This window comes from Triturus cristatus, chromosome 2_1 (assembly GCF_964204655.1).
Source record: "Triturus cristatus chromosome 2_1, aTriCri1.1, whole genome shotgun sequence".
Taxonomy (NCBI): domain Eukaryota; kingdom Metazoa; phylum Chordata; class Amphibia; order Caudata; family Salamandridae; genus Triturus; species Triturus cristatus.
Window position 1 is genome coordinate 1,122,324,841 of NC_140581.1, and position 20,995 is coordinate 1,122,345,835.

The following is a 20,995-nucleotide window of genomic DNA, read 5'->3' on the forward strand; positions in this document are numbered from 1 at the left end:
ATATGTAGTGTCTTGCGAGTTACAAATGATGGAACCCTTTTTGCTCTTGATGGACTCCGTAAAACTGTAACGTCAGTGTTAGAACAGAATGCAAAGAAGGTTGGTCTAGAATGTTGTGTTCGCAGTTTGGTGCAGAGGAATAAAGAGGTGTAATGCTAAGCTTTGTGTGTGGCATAGTGATTGGTGGGTACCCAGGTTGGGGAGGACTTTACAATGAAGAAGATGTAGACTTCAAATTGGCTAAACAAAGGACAACCGCTGAGTTGTTTCCAACAAAGGCTGAAGATGATATGCCCTTGAAGTGAAAGATTCAGTAAAATCTGAAGTCTTGGACTTCCCAGGAAAGAACATTGGCCTCATAAAATGTGTAGAGCAAAGGCGAATAACAGTTAAACCAAACGCAAAGTATCTAAGAATGCTTCAGTAAATCTCTCACCAGAGACGGTGGCTAGAATTCCCCCTGTGATTGAATCCATGATCCAATAAGGAATCCTCAAAGAGAATTTGGGTAGTCAATGTAGCTCTCCAATCATGGGCCTGCAGAAACCTAGTGGAAAGTATTGAATTGTCCATGAACTGAGAAAGATTAATAATATTGTTGTCCCATGTTGTCCCGGGGTAGCAAATTCTGCCATAATACTGTTTCAGATACCCTGTGAAGCTGAGTAGTTCATAGTGATTGACTTGTGTCAGGCATACTTTTTTATCCCAGTGCGCAAAGAGAGTCAGTTTTTCTTCGTGTTCCAGTTCCAAAATAGGATTTTTGCATGGTGCTGAGTTCCATTAAGGTATACAAAGAATCCCTCCATCTTCAACCAGATCTTGAAAAAGAATCTGGAGACTCTGAAGCTACTGTGCAATTTGGTGCTAATTCAGTACATTAATGACTTGTTAGTGGCATTGATATCACATGAAGCATGCAAACAAGACACCATTGCTCTATTTGGCCAAAAATGGACATAATGTGTCCCTGAGCAAATTCCAATACTGCTAGAAAGAAGTCCTGTATCTAGGGCATCATATCGAAAAAGGAGCCAGGATGGTGTCGCAGGAGAAGATATCTGCTGTTCTGAAAATGAAACCTCTCACTATGCAGAATGTTTTTGAGAATAGTGGGCTACTGTTGCTAGTGGATACCCAGATTTTTTCTAGTGGCTAAGCCTCTATAGAGGCTAACACACAAGGATGTGTCTGATCCACTACATTGGGACAACGAAAGCATGAATGCCTTCCTTAAGCTGAGATAAAGTATTTGGCGGTCCCCGCCTCTAGGAATGCCAGATTATAGTCAAGAGTTAATTTGATATTGCAGTGAGACAGAAGGGTGTGCTCTCTCAGTGCTTATGCAAATGCATGGTGAGTCCAAAAGGCCGGTCACCTATTTTTTAGCCTCTCTTGACCCAGTAACCGCAGGGTTGCTGGCTTGCCTAAAGTGGCTGGGTGTGGCCGGTTTCAGCAGATAGAGAGCATAGTTATGTACTACCTTCTCAGAGTGATGGTTCCACATTCATTGGAAGTGCTACTTATGCACAAAAAGAAACAGCACTTAACTAGCAGTCGCCTTACTAGATATGAGCAAATCATACTGGCAGCGGACAATATTATATTAAAACAGTGCTCTTACTTAAATCCTGCCACATTGTTGTCATTACCTGAACCTGAAGTGAATGGGGAGGAGGACGAGCATGACTGCCTCGATGTGATTGAATTATGCACCAAGCCAAGACCTGATATGAAAGACAAACTCACTGTAAAGCTTGATTATATATTGTTTGTGGACGGCTCATGCTTGAAAGATGATGGGGAAAATGTGAGCAAACACAAGGAGATGATGGACTGAGCGCTGAAACTTTTCAGATACTCACCCCCAGTCACAGACCCGGGTTGAATCCATTATCATTCTTTACCTCACTTTGCCACCTCAGATCAGACCCAGCTATAACCAAATCAGTCTTGACCCAATGCTTCATGGGAACAGTCCAGCCCAAACTGCCAAGCCAGGTCCTCCCTGAACCGGAAACAAGCATCCTGAGACCGGTTTCTGGGTAACACCCTTCATCAGCCAGGCTAGCTTGAATCAATTGGCAAAGTGAGCAAGGGACCCATGTCTGGGCATATCCTGCCAACTTAGGGCAAACAAAGCAAACACAAGGAGATGATGGACGGAGTGCTGAAGCTTTTCAGACACTCACCCCCAGTCACAGATCTGGGTTGACACATCATCATTCTTTAGCTCACTTCGCCACCTCAGTTCAGACCCAGCTATATGCAAATCCGTCTTGACCCTGTGCCTCATTGGAACAGTCCAGCCCGAACTGCCAAGCCAAGTCCTCCCTGAACCGGAAACAAGCATACTGGGACCGGTTTCTGGGTAACACCCTTCATCAGCCAGGTTAGCTTGAATCCAGTGGCAAAGTGAGCAAGGGACCCATGTCTGGGCATACCCTGCCAACTTAGTGCAAACAAAGCAAACAAAAGGAGATGATGGACGGAGCACTGAAACTTTTCAGACACTCACCCCTAGTCACAGCTCCTGGTTGAATCCATCATCATTCTTTAGCTGACTTCGCCACCTCAGATCAGACCCAGCTATATGCAAATCAGTCTTGACCCTGTGCCTCATGGGAACAGTCCAGCCCGAACTGCCAAGCCAGATCCTCCCTGAACCGGAAACAAGCATCCTGGGACCGGCTTCTGGGTAACACTCTTCATCAGCCAGGCTAGCTTGAATCCAGTGGCAAAGTGAGCAAGGGACCCACGTCTGGGCATACCCTGCCAACTTAGGACAAACAAAGCAAACACAGAGAGCTGCTTATGCTGTTTGCTCAGTAAAAGGTATAGTTGAGGCCTCCTGGTTGTGTTATGTATCCTCTGCACAAGTGACTGAACTGGGCACTCTTAGAAGAGCATGCTCTGTTCCAGACGAATTGAAAGTTACCATTTACACTGATAGTCAATATGCCTTTAGGCAGTTGTGAGCTCAGGGGGGATTTATGACATCTTCTAGATTTCCCATCAGGAATGGGAGATATGTGAGAAAGCTGCTCAAGGCCTTGCATATGCTTCTTGGGGTAGTGGTTGTGAAGTGCACAGCACACAGGAGTGGAAAAAATGATGTCACTGCTGGAAATTGGCATGCTGCCGAAATTGCCCGAGAATGTGCTCATGGGTCCTGTGCCTTCAATGGAGATTATTCAAATAAATCTGAAAGCATGAATGCCTTGAACCTACTGTTAACTGTTGCTGTTACTTTGGGGTAGGTCAAGATACTGCAGGAAGTGGCACCAGATAGTGAGCAGCAGGGATGGGTCAGAGCAGGTAGTTTGAAGAATGATGATAAGATTTGGGTTTCTGCAGAAGGAAGGCCTATATTGCCAGACAGTCTATTGTCACCTATAGTCAGACATTGACATTGTCCCACACACATAGGGAGGTACGCCATCATGCTGTTGTTCAAGCAGAATTGGTTTAACCTCCAGTTTTAGGGTGATGGCCGAGAACCTATGTCACTGGTGTGTGACATGTCAGCAGTTAAATGTGGGATGGAGAACACCAGTCACACAGAGTCATGTAGAGAGATCAAGAGGTCCCTTCAACCGCATGTAGCTAGACGTTATTTAAATGCATGTGTGCGATAGCCTGCAAAATGTTTTAGTTGTGGTGTGCATTTTTTTCCATCTGGGTAAAAGTGTACCAGACTAAGAGGAATGACAATCTCACTGTAGCCAAGCTACTGCTGCGTGAGTTCATTCCACGGTTCAGATTCCGGGTTTCCCTTGAGTCAGACTGTGGAACTCATTTCATTAATGAGGTCATGAGAATGCCTGGCATAGTCCAGCAGGTTAATGACATGCTGAAATCTCATCTTGCCAAGGTGTATGCATCTACATCACTTAATTGGCTAGATGCGCTGCCTCTAGTGTTGAGGAGAACTCCTTGTACCACTGATCGGTGGACAGGATTATTGCTGCATGAGATACTCCTGCCTGCTAATGTGCTTGTGAACATTTCAGATATATGTTTCTCAACTACTGCAAAGGACTGGCTGATGTGGTGCATTTGGTCTTGCACCAGGTCGAAGCCGTAACTGCTGTCTCAAGATAAGACCATTGCCATGAGCTCAGTCCTGGAGACTGGGTGCTGGTGAAGAAGCATGTCAGATATCGTGCCTGCAACCATGTTGGCATGGCCCCTTCCAGGTGATCCTGGTCACCAGCACAGCTTTCAAATGTGGTGGAATTACTAACTGGGTGCATGGATTTCATACTCCCAGAGTGAAAAAGTGGTGACGTCAACCATTGATTTGGAGAATCGAGTGTCTGATCACCCCAAAGGAGCAGAAGGGTAGAAGAGTGCATCCATGTGTCTCAAAGTCAACAAGAGTTTCAAAGCCAAGAAGTGTCTCGAAGTCAAATTGAGGTGAGTGTCGAACCGGTGGTGAATGAGTCAATAGCACCCACAGTGACTCAACCCAGCGAAGCACTGGATGAGGGTTCTATTCTAGGAGGACTGAATCTGTGCAAAGCATTCCCCAAACTGCCACCGAGCAGACAAAGCCAAGAAAACAAAGTGACAGTGAAGAAGAACAGCCAGTAGTCAGGAGATCAAAGAGAACTACAATGTTTAGTCAGGGATACTCATGTCCTGAGTGGACATATTTTGCTGACAGGAAACTTGATCCAAACTTTTTGGAACCTGGAGATCATTGGACAGTGTATGCAGGACCATGGTGAATAGGACTAGCACAGTGAAGCTTGTTACATTTTGATTCTTTTGATCACGGTCATTACAAGTGATCTACATCTATGAATGAGCTTACTGATTACAAATAAACTGTACCTATAAACTGAACTTTATTGAACACTGAAGATTCCCTAGGGTCAACACTCCTGCGGAGGAGTAGGGTTTTTGGAAGAAGATAAAGTATGGTTTGGGATGACTCACGAAGACAGCTGTGCATAAAATATTTGTTTGAAATGATACAGTTTTGCAACTTTACAGAAGTAGAAAACAACAAGTGGAAATAATTTCTTTGCTTCCAACTGTTCTTCCTTTAAGGTCTGAGAGTAGAGAAACAATGATGATCCTTTCAAGAACCAATGTAGCCTAATTGCAACTATAGTGCTCATTGTTATTATCATTTTTATGATTACATCACTAATATGTTTGAGTTCCTCTGCGGACACTAGGCCTATCAAGCTTAACCCCTCTCCCACTCCAACCGTTTCACACCCTATGGAGGAGCATGCATTTGATTATAGGATTTTGCATAGGGATGCTTCAGGGGGAGAATTTTCATCAAATGCCTTTTTCAAATTGTTACATGAATATACTAACCTAATGCAGGCTAAGAGCTGCTATGGTTGCACTCACTTAACCGCCTCTCTAGAGGAAGGTATGACCTACCATCACATTCCCCTCACATATGCCACTTCTTGTAGTATAATCCTTAGTTTTATGCATCATTAAGATCATTTTGAATACTATTTTCCTTCAGTTATGATTTGTCCTGACAGAAATGCCTATGAAAAATCATTTGAATCTGCATGCCAACGCCAAAGAAATGGACACTCCGTGGCATTTCTTTGGATCCTGGGAGAAACTTGACATTTGCCATGCCCATAGACAAAACCTAACTTGTTTGTTAAGTCCAATCAAGAAGACATTTATTGATGATCTGGACTTAGTGATTGCACAGTGGGAAGCAAGGAGTCAACAATGCACTTTATGTTATTTTGCACAAAACTATACATCTATTCACATAGATTTCCGTTTGCGAGGTCCTAAATGCAAATCTTTGTGATTCGCTATTAGGAAATCGCAAACAGCTATGTACAACAGTGTGTTTAACAGTAGGGTCGCAATTGACCTACCTCATTAAATATTCATGAGGTAGGTTGCAATTTGCAACCCATTTTAAATCGCTAAAAACACAGGGGTGATGGCCTGCTGGGACAGCAGACCACCATGTCTGGTTGCTTTTAAGTAAACTAAACTTTTTCTTATAAATGCAGCCCGTTTTCCTTCAAGGAAAATGGGATGCATTTCAAAAAGAAAAATGAAACTTTTCAGTTTCATTTTTTGAGAGCAGGCAGGGGTCCGTGGGACCTCTGCCTGCTCTTAAAAAACGTTTTTGAATGCATTCACAAAGAGGTAAGGGTCCCCTAGGGACCCCTTCCAATTTGCTATTCGGTTGCCACCAAATTGCATTTGGTGGTAAAAAGCAAATTGTTTGCGACCACATTTTGGTTGCGAAACATTCTTACATACCACTGCAAGTCGCTATTAGGAAGGGATGCCCTAAACACCCCCTTTCCTTCACAAAATAGAGTTTGTACGTAGAAAATGTTTTTTTTGCAGTCGTAAACAAGCCAATTTGGGCCATCTGAGAGCTCAAAAAAGCTACATACAAGTGGCCCATGGTGGCTTATTCCACTGTATAAAGAATTCTCAATCTCATCTTGCAATTGAAGCACTAGCACTTTGCGTTAGATCGGATCTACGAACCATTTACAAGCCTGTTACATAATGCAAGCATGGCTTATCACAAGAAGGGCACAAAGACCCCTTACTACGGCTAATAATTAACCACAGCTTTACTCATTCAGGACTGCTTTTAACATGTTTTACTTGATGTATTATGTATAATTGAAAATTGTATTTTTTGTAATGTTATTTTTAGTATCTTATGGTATAAATATGCTACTAAAGCGATGCTAATGATGCTATCGATGATCTGAAGGGTAGGAGAGCAGTAATTAAGGAAAGGACCGAGATGGGGGTGAGTAATTGGGAAAGATAAGTGGGGAAAGGAAGAGGACAATCACGGAAACATTGGAACACAACCCAAGCTGAGTTTAGACTAGAAACAGAAAGAGAAGCTATGTTTCACTAGAAGAGAGGCAAATGTTCCTAATTTCCAAAGAAAGGGATGGAGTCAGTGTCCTCACACATTTGAAGTTCTGGGTTACACAGAGCAGATACCTGCAGGAAATGAACCTATCATTACTAGTTTATTATGCATGCAGCACAAATGCTTACTTTCAACTCTCTGCTAATTGAGTGGGAAAGTTGGTACTTCGCTTTAGCAGTTCTCAAAATCTATCACATTGATAGTTTGGACAGTAAAGCAGCTCGATTTCCGGGGAGAGCCAGGTGTAGCAGTGGTGCTTCACTGATAGTAGGAGATATGTTTGGCGCTACCTTCTGTAGGGGTTGATTTGAATGACTTAAAGATTTGAAAGCTTTCTACATTGGTTGAAAATCTTGCAGCCAGCACGGCTGGAGTTTTGATACAGAATTGATAGCCATTAGGGCTCTACTTCTCCAGAATAGACTTAATTTGGCTATTTTGCTCGCAAAAGCAAATGGCGTCTATTAAATGCTGAAGGTGCAGCAGTGCTCTACCTTTTTTCCACACAAGAGCGAAGAAATCAGAAATTATGCCAAGAATATTACTGGACTATCGACAGACTTGCAAGAACTAGAAGCAACGGGTACCTGGGAGGCAGTCAGAAAAGGATTCTCTGCTGTAGGTAGCTGATTGAGTGGCATTGGTGGTGGACTTTTGGGCGTTATAGTAAGGCCCATATTGATTATCAATGTTTGTGTGATTTGCTTATTCGCTTTGGTGAAGGGATTTAGAAGACACCCACAGAGTGAAAGGGAATGAAGGAAAAGAGGGAAGAATTAGAGTTGGAGAATGAATAATAGAGGATTTATAATAAACTGAGAGAAATGGAAAACTTCAAGCGAAAGCAGCAATGTGGAACATGGCTCTAGAATGGTCATTGGATGTTAAACTATCATATGTGATGGTTATTTTAGCCACCAGAGGGGGGATTGGAGCAGCAGAAATGTAGTGCTCCATAATCCTTACTAATCATATGTTAATCTGTGGGTTAATATACTAATTCATATGTTAACGTGTGGCAGTATATCCACATAAAGAAGCCACATTTGACATATTCATAGTGTAATTGTTAGCTTGCACTGTATGAGAATTAATTAAATGCCTTTCTAACACAGACCTATGGGTACCTTAGCTATCTAAAAGTTTTACATTGTAACACTAATGTCAATTACAAAATGCTTTCATGTTTCTTTCCTTTCATTGTAGGTGCCTTATAATCTGGGGAATGAGGAGAATAGCTCATTCTTTGTTCTAGCAATGTTAATCTAGAAATTAATTGGATACTTGTTATGACTTATTGGATGTGTTATGATGGGAAAGAGCCTTCTGTACCAGGTGGACTAGACTTTTGCTATCTCCATAGTCAAACACTTGTGTGAGCCTTTGTTTGCCGTTGGGCACGAAAGAGTCTACCTATTCACATAACACGGCAAAATCTTTTTCGCTCCAAGGATGGGGAGTCAGGGGGAAGATGTTGGAAGGAGAATGAAATGTCTCTTTTAATTGTGTTGCTCAAGAATAGTTTAGCGGATCCTGACCTGACTTTGTTGAGAGAAGGCCTTTCCCTAACTCTTCTGATACCCATATATTTGGTTCTTGAGCTTGTTTTTTGAACGTTTCTGCTTTCCCTAGGAACCTTAATTTTGGTTCACTTAAGACTGATACCTTCCGCTTATAATTTTCCTCTCACTATTGATAATTTATTTAGAATAGGGAAGCTCCTTTATGGACCTGATACTGCCTGTATTCTTTATACTTTACATTGTCTTGATTTCAATCGCAATCTACATTATATAAAACTTCAGACTGAATAATCGGTTTGATATGCATGCTTACTTATTACATTTTGCTCACTAACGATTAATGTATGTAACTTTAATTAATCTGCAAATAAACCTTCATGGTTCAGACACCATCCTCTCTGTCGTTCTTGTGGAGCCAAATTGGTTTCACTGTAACTTAACTTGTTGTGCTTATGTTAGCTCCTTCAATACACTTTAAGTCGATAATCTACGCCAGTACTCTGCACCTTGAACTGCCAGACTATGTTATCCATAGACTGCAGGTGGTCCAGAATGCAGCGGCCCAGCTGATTCTTAATCAACCTCTGAGAACCTGAGTTTCTACTCACCTACTTGCCCTGAACTGGCTCCCTGGGAAGAAACAAATGTTGTTTAAGACATTGGTTCTGATCTACCGAGTCGTACATCAGATATGCCCTAAATACCCGGCCACCAGAATTTACTTCTACTGTCTAGCTAGGAAGCACCGGTCCTCTAATATGGCCCTAGCTAAGGGCCCAAGAATTCACCATACTAGGGCAGGTGGGTGCTCTTTCTCCTTTATTTGAACCTCTGAGTGGAATAAACTTTCCATGGACCTCCGTCTCTCGAGTAAGGAGCAGTTCTTCAAAAAGAAGTTGAAAACATGGATTTTTACTCAGCTGTAATTGCATTACTGGAAGACTAGCACCAGAACACTCCTTGAAGCATCTGTGCACTTTACAAATCCCATTCGTCATCATTATATGACCAGTGACACAACAGAGCCTACGGGTACATAAAGTTGTGCTGGATCTCTAAGATGTATTAATAATCGAAAAGGAAGGAACTAACACATACATATGTGATGAAAAGTAATGATGGAAACCAAACACTATTAAAAATAGTTTTTTTAAACTATTTTCCATTGCTATTACAAACTTGGAGTGCTATTAAGGGCAAACCGAGGAGGAGGATGGAAATTAAAGATAGTAGATGGCAGCCAATACTTAGGTTTCTACAATGATCAGCAGGTGGATGGAAAATACAAATTATGTTTCGGAAGGTAATAAAATGATATTGCAAGCTGATGTGAAATCAGGGTATTTTTACAGAAGCAGTAAACACATTTGTGAAAGACTCAAAAAGAACATGAGACTTAGTTTGCCCTTTAGGTAAACACCAAAGAAATATGATGAACTTAGTCCTACAGCCACATTTCTTTGTTAATAAAAGAATAGGAAGATTCCTGCTATAATAATTATTGACAAAGCTAAGAGGTATGGTTTTAATGTGCAAAAGCATGCTACATTGGTTGTTTAGAGCAACCAACACAGAAGAGACTCAACAGGAGTGGACAGATAGGGATATTATTGTAAAATAATAATTCATGGCATTCAATGCAAGTAGTGGAGGTGGAAGGATAAAACCAAACATAAATAGCATAAGGACAGATATAAATACCCCACTAGACTGAGCCAAGACTGCTGGACAAAGTCTTGAGCCAATGACTCAAAGAGGCTTGTTGAAGAAAGTCAATTGTTGAAAGGGGAAGACCTAAAGCCAAAGAAGGCAACTTCACTGTTAAGCATCTAACAAGCCAAGCATTGTATCCAGCCTGGAGTATTGTCTGTTGCCTTCAAAGAACTGTATGGCACAATCCTGAAGAAGCAGGGCATCCCATCCGGCCACTCAGTTATGCTTCTGCATCTACAGCTTTTCTTTTTTCAGCAAATGGCAATGAGTATTGTGCTGTACATCATGACAAGCACGCTAACAGACCTCAACATTTTTGTCCACCGGTTGGGACTTCGGAAAGATTACCACAAGCTTTGAACATTGGAAAATGGTACTTATTGATTACCACATAAGGATGTCTGTAATCATATATACTAGTGTAACTTGAATTTAACCATGTTATGTGTCGTATTATATAGTACCAAAGGGCTATTATTTGCATCTCACTACTACACGTCTTAGATTTGCAGGGTTTGTTCCTAATTTGTTGATCTGATATACGCCTTTATTTTACAGCAGTCATAGTTATGAGGAAGCTGTGCTGTCATCTTACTACTAAATGGAAAGGGTTCAGGGAGGAGTTAAGAGAGAATTAAGGAGAGGTTTAGCCAGGGACATGCACCCATGCAGAAAAGAGTAAGCCCATTGCTATTCACGATCTGTGCCTCTAAAAAAGCCAAAAAAAGACACGAAACAGTCATAAATTCTCCAGCTCATACCCTGAGTAAGACGAGCATTAAATATAGCCAATCACAGGTACTGCAACACCCTCCGATAGAAAATAATGGAGGGTAGGTCTTAAAATAGAGCTCCATAAGAAATAATACTAAAATATATATATATTAAAACAAATATTATTATATTTAAAATATTTGAATATTTTTAATTTAAAAACACGTTTTTTTAAAAACAAATTTAATTAACTTTAATTCTATACATACATTTTTTAGTACTTTTTACTACATAATCTATAAATAGAAACACTTTACTTTAGGTGACTATTGTTTTAAAAGTCTTTAAAAAATAGTTCTAATTTGATGTAATACGTTTAAATTAAATAAATATTTAATTCAGAATGTGTTGCAGCATTTATTTTAGCTAGTTGTAGATTTAAAATACATATATGAAATTCATTTACATGAAAATTAAACATAAAAATAATGTTACTATTTTTTTCAAGTTAAAAAAACTTTATAATTTCACAATACTTTATGCTAAGAGTCCCACCCTGGTGGTGGAGACTTCCGCTTATGTGCAAAAAGTTATCAGTAGAAACTTAACACTCGTAAATAAGGTTCCACCCCTGACTTCATGGGTGGAGACAAGTAAATCTACACTATACAGTAACTTTACACTCAAAAGTGATGAATAGCTTAAAGTAGTAAAGTTACTACAAAGTGTAAGATAAAAGACATGCAGATTTACATGTGTAAATTAACTTGTGTGAATTGAAACCTCGGGCATGATTCACAAGGTAAACTTACACTTTTTCAGTATTCACAAACTCCGTGCGCAGTTTTAGGACTCCGCACTCCCTATACTTATGTGTGCGGAGTTGTCCGCCGGATTAAAGAGTCTTTGGGTGTGAAGAATTCTGCACACTTAAGTATAGGGAGTGCAGTGTTATAAAACTTCCCAGATAGTTTGTGAATACTGAAAGTGAGTAAACTTACACAAAAGCTTACCTTTGAGAATCAGGTCCCTAATGTTTCTATCAGGTACAGAACATTTATAATCCGCACATAAACGTGAATGCTGTTGTTGACCAATCATGCAATGTCTGTATTTATCTGTAAAAATCAGTAAAAACGGAAAACAGGGAGCCTCAATTATAAGTGACTAAAAATGTGCGCTATTGAGCCTGAGTTTTCAATTGTTGTTACAAGCCTCATTCCTAAAAATTCTGGGGCTTATTCAGAAGCTCCTTGCACCGTCGGTGCGCCACTTTTTGTTACGCTCCAGTGGCTATATTTCCCAGGCGGCACTAAGCCACTTTTTTTGGCTTAATGCTGCCATGTAAATATTGTTCCCTTTATTGCATTTTTCTGCATTAAAGGGCATGCAATGGGTTCTGTTGAGGGTGTTCCCATCAACATCCATGGCTTTATAGACACTGCCCCAGATTTGCAAGAAATTGTAACACTGAAGCAGTGCCAGAAATTTATGCTTCCCCAGGGGAGGTGTAATGGAGGCACAACAAGGATAAATATCTTTATTTCTCCTCTTTTTTCCTTTATCTATGTGTGCTGCATTCTGTAGCACACATAGTCAGAGAAATAAGCCTCTTGTGATTTTTTTTAATCATGCCCGCAATGCAGGCACCCTTGCACCATGGTGCAAAGATGCCTACATTGGCGTACGGCAGCCCATTGTGCACCTGCGTAGGGGAAAAGGACAGGAATATGCAGTTTCTGATAGATATGGTACATTCCTGCCCTTTTCTTTTGCCATAGAGCAGCCAGTGTTTAATTTGTAAAAAAAGGAAGTGCCAGGCCACTTCTTAGAAGGCCACTGCTGGCAGCATGCACTACCCTACCCTGCCAGTGGTGCCAGATGCCCTTCTCCAGACATCCCCAGCTCAGTCTTTCACCTCTTGATACACTTCTCAGTACACCCCCAGCTGTAGAACGAAAGTTCCAGCCCAGGAGGTGTTAATGCTTGTGCTGAGCCCTTGAGGGGTTATTATATAGGTCCCCTAGAAAATTAGGGTGGGACTTTTCCTCGGGGTGCTGGGGGAGGCAGCGTTCCTCCTGCAGCTCCCCCTGCACCTCTCCAGCAAATGGGGGTGGCCCCTCTCCTCTGGGGGGCCACAAAATGCCCAAAATAGTAGATTTCCCCATGCCTTGCACGGCATTATGGGGCGCTACGTGTGCCTGGAAATGAATATTCGAGCAGCGGCTCTCCCGCTGTTCCTGGGTGCGCTGCCCGTCCTGTTTCTTCACGCCGCCTCACCTCTTTGGTGGGGGGCCCAGCCCCACCCGGACCCCCAGGTGAGCTATGGCAGCTTGGGAAGCCCACTCGTCCTTCGTTCAGCACCTCCTCTGTGAGTTCAGGGTCCCGGTCCCAACCGGGACCCCCGCAGGCTCTCCACGTTGGAGGACAGCCCGGGGAGCCCACCCCCGGCTGTCCCTGCCAGCTCCCCTCTCGGCCCGCACCCTCTGGGGTGGCCGTGGGAGCCGGTGAGGCCATTTCAGTCTGCCCACTCCAGCGGGCAGACACAGTGCCAGCTTCCTTCCTGGCGGTTCTTCACAGGAGTACGACGGCACTCCCTCGACCGTTCCGAGACCATGGGGGAGTGCGCCGGCACTCCCCTCTCCGTCTCCTTCTCTTTGGGGCCCAAGGGCCTCCCTTCATGACCTCTCTCTTCTTCGGGGGCCCGGGGATGGGGTCCCAGACCCCTGGGCACATTTTTCACGGAGAGCGCGACGGCGCTCCCCGACTTTACTTCGGCCCAGCGGGCCCTTGGGGGAGTGTGACGGCACTCTCCCTCCTCCGTCTGCACATCGGGGCCGGAGGATGGAGCCCCGGGCCCCTCGCTATCTTCACAGGGAGCGCGATGTCGCTCCCCGGAGGTGCTTCTCCACATCGGGCCCGGAGTTGGGGTCCCGGGCCCCTACAGGCTTCATTGCGGGGGGGGCGTGACGGTGCTCCCCGCCCCCCTCATATGGCCGGGGACCAGGGAGGGCTCTTGGCTCCCCGCTTGGCCACCTTCACGGGGAACTCTACAGCGCTCCCCAGCTTGTCTTCCTGTTGCGGGCAGCTCCCGGGACCTGACCCACCCTGGGGGCATATCATGGACCGGCTGCGGAGCCCCACGCGCTTCGTCATCAGTCCCTCCAGAGGTCAAAGGTCGCCTATCTTCTGGGGGGCGTATCTCGGCCCCCAGGGGTCCAATCTTCGTGATCTTGGCCTCTTCTTGTTCCTGGTGGCCCATCCCAGCCACTGGGAGCACTTTCCTTTGCCCTCCTTGTCTCCAAGAGGGTGGATTCAGCGGGGAGCTGCCTTCACTGGCTCCCTGTGCCAGCCTATCTCCTGGCTCTCCTCCTGGGCCTCTCTTCTTCCTGCGCAGAGGCCCCTGCTTCTGCGCACTTGTCCTGGTCTCTTCTCCTGGCGCTGTTCAGGATCCTGGGACAGTCAGGGGTTCCTCCTTCCTACTGTCCATTGTGCCGGGCGCCAGCACCTTCTGCCTCAGCAGACCACACCCCAGAGAGAGCTCCTCTTCCTGTGCAAGTTCTTTTAAGAAGTTGGGGAGGGAGCTGGCAGGAAGTCTCTGTTTGCCCTATCACACAGCGACACATCACTTCTCTGCCCCTGCTCCCTCCTTCCTGCCCAGGCCTCTGGATTGGTTCAGGATGGCGTCATCCATGGTCTCCTGCCACATGGTCTCTGAAAAAGCCCCTTCCCCCTAGGGCTGCCTTCTCCCTGGTGCAGCCTGGTGCCTGGCACCCAGTGATAGCGGCTGATGGGTGAGTCTGTAGCTCCACCCATCTTCTCTTCCTTGGAGAGGAGGCCTTAGCGCGTGGAAGAAAGGGTATCAATCCAGCCTGCTGAGAGCAGCTCCCCAGCCAGGCCCTGGTTATGGCTGACTCAGAGAAATATGACATCTCTGGATGACCCAAAAGCAGTACAAATATGACTTTGGACTCTGCAGAACACTTCTTCTCACATAAGTTACAGTGGACTTTGGTGCGTTTCTGGAATTTTGGAGGCCCTATGAAAGTAAAACTAGCCCATGTGCTCCCTATCCCCATAAGAGAATAATGGAATTAACACTGTAAAGCACACTGACTTTCCCTGGCATGTTTTCTGTATAAAGTCTATTCCATGTCACCACCCAATTCTGCATAAGTCCTGCCACACCAGTCTATCGACACCTGCTCCTTGACTGCGCACGCTAGGAATCTCCCCTGCGCAGCCCCTACACGTGTGCATATGCATGTACACGTGTCTGCATGTAAGCAGCCCGGTGTCCCTTACTCCAGCTGCTGCGCAGTGGCCTGGTCAAGCCAGGGGGACACCAGTAAAATCCCCATGCAGTCTCTTTCATGGTGAGTTCACTGTAGGTGAGTCCCAACCTATGAGGCTCCCCCACAGTAAAAGCTCAACAATTAGGTGCTCAAAAAGCGGAAAATCCGGGTTGCTCACAGTGTCAGAACCACCTTCAAACATTCTTACTTTGGGTTTTAGGTTTCCTGGGATGGGCAGCTAGTCTATATCTCAGGCATTGAGGTGCTTTATGAACATGTCCTGATACCTTTCCTCGAGCATTTAAAGAAATGTTTTTACTCGACAGACCTTATTGGACAGACTGATGGAACGGACTACTCTACCTAAGGGGCAGGGTCAGAGGTAGAGTCACATCTGTGGACCGAACCTATTTTTGTATCAGGTCCCATGACACCCTTAGACTACTTCACATGCTAAATTAATAACCCCCCCATCAATAGCCATCTTCCTTACCTGTGACCTCAGTGTAGTAGTCACTCAGGTCTCCATACACGAACCAGTGGAAGATCACATCCTGAGAGAGGGTAAACAACACATTTTTCACCCGTTGCACGAAGGACATCTGGTCAGTGAAGCTTATCATTGTAGCAGGGACGTAGGACGGAGGGGCTGGGATCTGCCCACAAAGCCGCTCCACTGTGCTGGCCACGGAGAACCTAAAAGTATAGACAAAAGGGATTCCCAGCAGCTCGGCCACCAGCTCCCCACAAGGGGCTAGTGGATCCGAAAGAAGAACATCAAAGCCCGCTCCTCGTAGCTTGGCGATCCGTGCTCTGTCCAGGACCACAGAATCGCAGGCTTGCCTTTCCATGGCCGTCATGTTGGATATGGATGCTTTAAACCTCAGGACGATCTCCCAGTAGGACAGGTCAGGAAAGTCATTAATCCAGAACTTTAACAAGTCTTCTAGAGCAGCCTCCAGCATGTCCTTGGTAAACGGGACTGGGTACCACTCAAGGGTGAAAGGCGATGGTTTGTCGGATTCAATGAGTAACTGAGCTGGATTCACCAAGACAGTCACGTGGTGGCCTCGGACGACAAGTTCTTCCAGGATGAATTTTATATTAAGCCAGTGACTGGCATCGGTAGGCCAGACTAACACCTTCCCACAGAAGCCATGCCCGAGGCACCAGACATGAATGAAAAGGAATACGGAAATCCAACTCCGAGACATTTTGCAAGTAGGTACAACTGCTGCCTCTCACAGCTGAGAAATTGATAAAATGACTGAAAGGCATGGCACATTGGTCAACACAATGAAAGTAACTCACATCAGAGTACCGCTGACTTTCTTTTAATGATTAACTTGAACTCGCATAGTAGAGAAACACGTGCAAAGTCCTGTGCTTGACTAGGACGCCTCAACCATTGTAAATATTTCCACTAAAAAGCTGATACCGAAGGCGCACATTCTTTAAATCCTACGACTTTAAAACAAAAAATAGAAGTTTATATTCGTCAAAAATAAATGTGTAGATGTACTTCTTTTCCTCGTGCAATTTTTATGGCCAGCACAGATCGCAATGTACCTCTTATCTGGCTTTCATAATCACTTTTTGAAATATTAAATTACCTAGGGCCCAATTTATCACAGCATTGTGGAGTCTCGAAGTCTGTGATTCACAAAATCCCAGGCCTTGCAAAATCACAAAATGCGAGGGTGCAATGTATCAAAGGCATTTTTGCAAGTCAGAAACACTTGCTGAGTCATCAAAATGCCTCTTGCAACACGTTACAAATCGCAGTCAAAAGGGGCGTGAAAAGAGGGCAACTGCTCCTAATTGTGAGTTTGATGGAATGAATCAATGTTTTGCGACTGATATTGGCACTCAAGTTAAAGTGGTAACACATTCTCAAAGGAAGAGCACAGCTTTCCTTTGGGAATCGTGTCTGGCGGTCGCAGGGAGACTATGGGGCAGATTTACAAGCCCCTTGCGCCTCATTTACGCCGCCGTTGCGTCACTTTTGTGACGCAGCGGTGGCGCACATCCTGTGCCATGGTGTGGGGTACTTACAACGTGATGCATCTGGGAGATGCGTCACGTTGTAAAGCCCTGCGCCACATGTAGGCGTACCTTCACAGGGGGGGGCGTTCCGGCGCAGGAACGCCTCCTAAAAGTGGCTGAGTGAAATCTACAAGATTTCACTCAGTCACTTTTAGGCCCATGCTGAGTCAAAACCCTGCGCCTGCCTGAAGCAGGCGTAAGGATTGACGCAGCATTAGCAAGATAGGGCCCCCCAGACCATTGCTGGAGCTGTGTCGCGCTTGCGACACACCTCCAGCAATGCGCCAATTTTACGGCACAGATGCGTCACGCATCTGTGCCGTTTTTGCCCCATGGTACGCCGCATTGTAAATGCGGCGCATCCATGGTGGCGGAGCTGTGGCGCACAATAACTGGCGCATCCCTGCTGATATGCAGGGATGCACCAGTTATTGTAAATATGCCTCTTTTTCTAAAGCAACACGTTCCTTTCATAAACTGCTTTAAAAAATATTTTCTGTTTGGGTATGAAAATGCAGTGGTGGTGTGTTTTTTGTTCCTTACAGTCCACCATCTTCTCTGCATCCACAGCCATTCATTGTGGATCGCAAAAAGAGGCATGCCTGGGTAAAAAGTTTTAGGCAGGTAGTTTTGCGACGTCCTATTAATGGGCAATTTGCAATGCCACCTCTCTGTGCATAGATTTCATCACACATAGCAGGCCTGTTTGCAAACAGTGTGCGCTTTGCCCATACGGGTTTCCGAACTGGTATTAGCTAGCACATCAGGCCACTGGTGCAGTAAAAGGGACTATTTGTCCTTTCCTACAGAGTCAGTGAATGGGTTAATTTAAATAAGTGAATGCTACTGGCCCTCTTAGGTGGCTTTTGTAGTACACGGGGGAGAAATAACTGACAGATATGCCCTTGTTAAAGGGGGAATGGTGAAAGGCGAATGTGATTTACTATGAATGTATATATGGGCTTGTTGTGTAAATAAAGAAATGAAGAAGTAATTAATTATCACGAGTATGTCCCTGTTGATGTGGCTTGTGCAGGAGAGTTATCTTCCCTCCAAATAATAGGGTGTGGCTGATGGCTGTGTGGCCAGATTATTCTCTGGGTGAGAGAGAAGGAGAGACAAAGTCAAGAGAGTGATAAAAGATAGAGAGAGAGGTAAGAGAAAGAGACAAGAAAGCGAGAGAGGAAGAGAGCAAGAGAAATTAGAGGGAATGAGAGGGAGGAGAGAGAAATGACAGAGAAGGAGAAACAAAAAAAGATAGACGAGAAAGGCGAGAAAACGCAATATGCACATGATTTTTGCCCAAAAAGTGTCAACAATACACAACCAGCATTGGCAAAATAAAGCCAATCGGTCTCACCTATGGAAGAGCTATTGGCTTTGCCAGTGTGTTTAAGCCATGTTGTACACCAGGGTGGCTGCTTTTCAGCATGGCTTAAAGTTCGTGGCGTAGAGGAGAGTGGTGTGGAGTGGAGTTGAGTGTTGTAGAGTGGAGTGTCGTAGAGTGGAGTGTCATGGAGTGATGTAGAGTGCCGTGGAGTGGTGTAGTTTGTAGTAGAGTAGAATTTAGGAGAGCGGAGTGTTGTGCAGTGGCATAAAGTGTCGTGGTGTGGTGTATAATGGAGTGGTGTAGAGGGGAGGGGCATAGAGTGGAGTAGAGTGCCGTACAATGGAGTGCAGTAGAATGGCATAGAGTGCAGTGTTATAAAGTGGAGTAAAGTGGTGTGGAGTTGCGTACGGTGAAGTGTTTTAATAGCCACCTCAGTGAAAACATTCTGAAGCATAGCTATAATTTCCAAAACATCTATTTTAACATCTTTCGCTTTTACTTCTGATGGAGAATTAAACATGTTCCATTTCTTTGATGTTTTTTCTACACAATATGCGTTTTTAGCAAAAAATGTTTCTTGTGGTTTCACATTAATTTTTTGTGGTTAGCTGTTTTATATTTGATAGCATGAAGTCGGCAAAAAACAAAGGTGCATATTATCAAGGTCGGCGTTAAAATTATCGCCGGTTCCGTCTGGGGACGGCAGCCACGGGTGGGCTAGGTGGTTTCGGGTGCAGTTGGCCCCTGCTGGGGCAGATAGTTTGTCGTCTTTGTTCTCTTTCTGTGGTAACTGGGTGTTGGTTGGTCGGTGGTTTGCTAGGGAATCGAGCGCAACTCGTGGCGGGGGAGTGGGTGGGGGGGTGGGTATCCGAAATTACACTTTAGCTTAAAAACTATGTAGGCATGTTTTTTTTTTTTTTCTGGGAGTTATGTTCCTTTGCAATGTAAAATGTCCTTTGCGATGTGGTACAGTATATTTCTATGCGGCAGTCGTCTCTGGGTTACAGAGCCCTGCTTCGAATGTGCAAATGACAAATAAAATCTGTTGTTAAAAAAAATTATCGCCGGTTTAGCGGCAGAAAACTGGCGCTAAGGCGGCGATAATGGGCTTGATAATATGCCCTGGAGAATTCCAATAGAAACCCATGTTCACACCAGAACATGGACTTGTATTGGAATTCTCAAGGGCATATTATCAAGCCCATTATCGCCGCTTTAGAGGCAGTTTTCTGCCGCAAAATCGGCGATAATTTTTAATGCCGTGCTTGATAATATGCCCCAAAGTGTGAAACGAAATTGGACTCCCAGCAGGTTCGAGACAACCTTTCATCATTCTCATGTTGGCAATTACTTAAAATTAAAACTGTCACTCATAAAACAAAGAAAGTAAATAAACAGAAGCAACATAAAGCAAACAAGCAAATGCAATTAGGCCGACTTTTTATTCCTGACTGACCCTTTTAATTAGCGATGTACATTAAAACATGATCTTCTGTCTTATCATCTATAAATAATGGCGACGCTAAGTGTCGTGTTTAAAATATCACATGGTAGTGGTACCTGTAATAAACTGAACTGAGCATGTAAAATGGAAGTGTAGAAACAACTACAAATTCGCATGACTCAGTAGCAAACCAGGGAATTATCTCGTTTTTGTGAGGCAGGTGCAGTGGCACCATGAACTATTGTGCTCAATGTAATTCTGTGGAAGTTTGAAATAAATTGCTGTATTTTCCCTGTTGTTGCTTAGTGGCAGTCGGATTTTCTTGGTAGCTTTTGCGATCTACTTTGGCCACCAGCTACAACGCATGACTTACAAAAACACATTATCTGCTGTTCAAAGCTTAGATTTACAGCAAGAATACATCTTCTCTATGGAGGGGGAGAAAGGGGCGATTTTATAGGTAACAAATAAATAAATAAAGGTTATACGGAGGCAAACGTTAATTTTTAAAATTCTATATGGCAACAGTGGTAAAAGATCCCCAAGTAAAGCTTGGTGATGCTTTTGCCAACATCATGACATAAAGCTTGATCATGGGCCTCTGCTCAACACATCACCACATCGAGCTTAGTGGTTACTGGGAAAGTGGCACCGTGTGGAGTAAGAGGTTTGGGGTCACAAACATTGAAACAAGTGAAACATTACCATATGCAGAAGCTGTTCTTGCCAGGTCAACTCAGTTTACCACACCCGTGATGTAATAGAGGACTTTGCAGATGATACCACTGACCGCATTGATGATGTTGCAGTGGAAGTGTGGTAAATATTTTTATTATACACGCTTACTCCTTCCACAACTCTAACTGTACTGGGCCCTTTACAATTAGACAATCTTCAGCATTTCCATTTACCACAAAGGCAATGACCCTCTGATGAATCTTTCTCTGCCAATAGGAGGGCTGGAAATTAGGGTAACCAAACACGACGTTAGCTATCCTATGAGTACCATAAATTTAC

At 44.2% G+C, this 20,995-nt stretch overlaps 1 protein-coding gene across 2 annotated transcripts in view; it reads right to left on the reverse strand.

Annotated features, from left to right (window-relative positions):
* LOC146866452 (UDP-glucuronosyltransferase 2A1-like) overlaps positions 1 to 20,995 on the reverse strand; it is a 203,163-nt gene that overhangs the window by 121,677 nt on the left and 60,491 nt on the right. Inside the window, exon 1 of one of the 2 annotated variants that reach the window (XM_085636529.1) lies at positions 15,652 to 16,453. The exons of the other annotated variant lie outside the window; for it this stretch is intronic. Within the exon in view, the coding sequence (XP_085492655.1) occupies positions 15,652 to 16,372 (721 nt within the window). The 5' untranslated portion in view covers positions 16,373 to 16,453. Of the gene's footprint in view, positions 1 to 15,651; positions 16,454 to 20,995 lie in introns of those variants that run through there. 2 annotated transcript variants of the gene reach the window in all.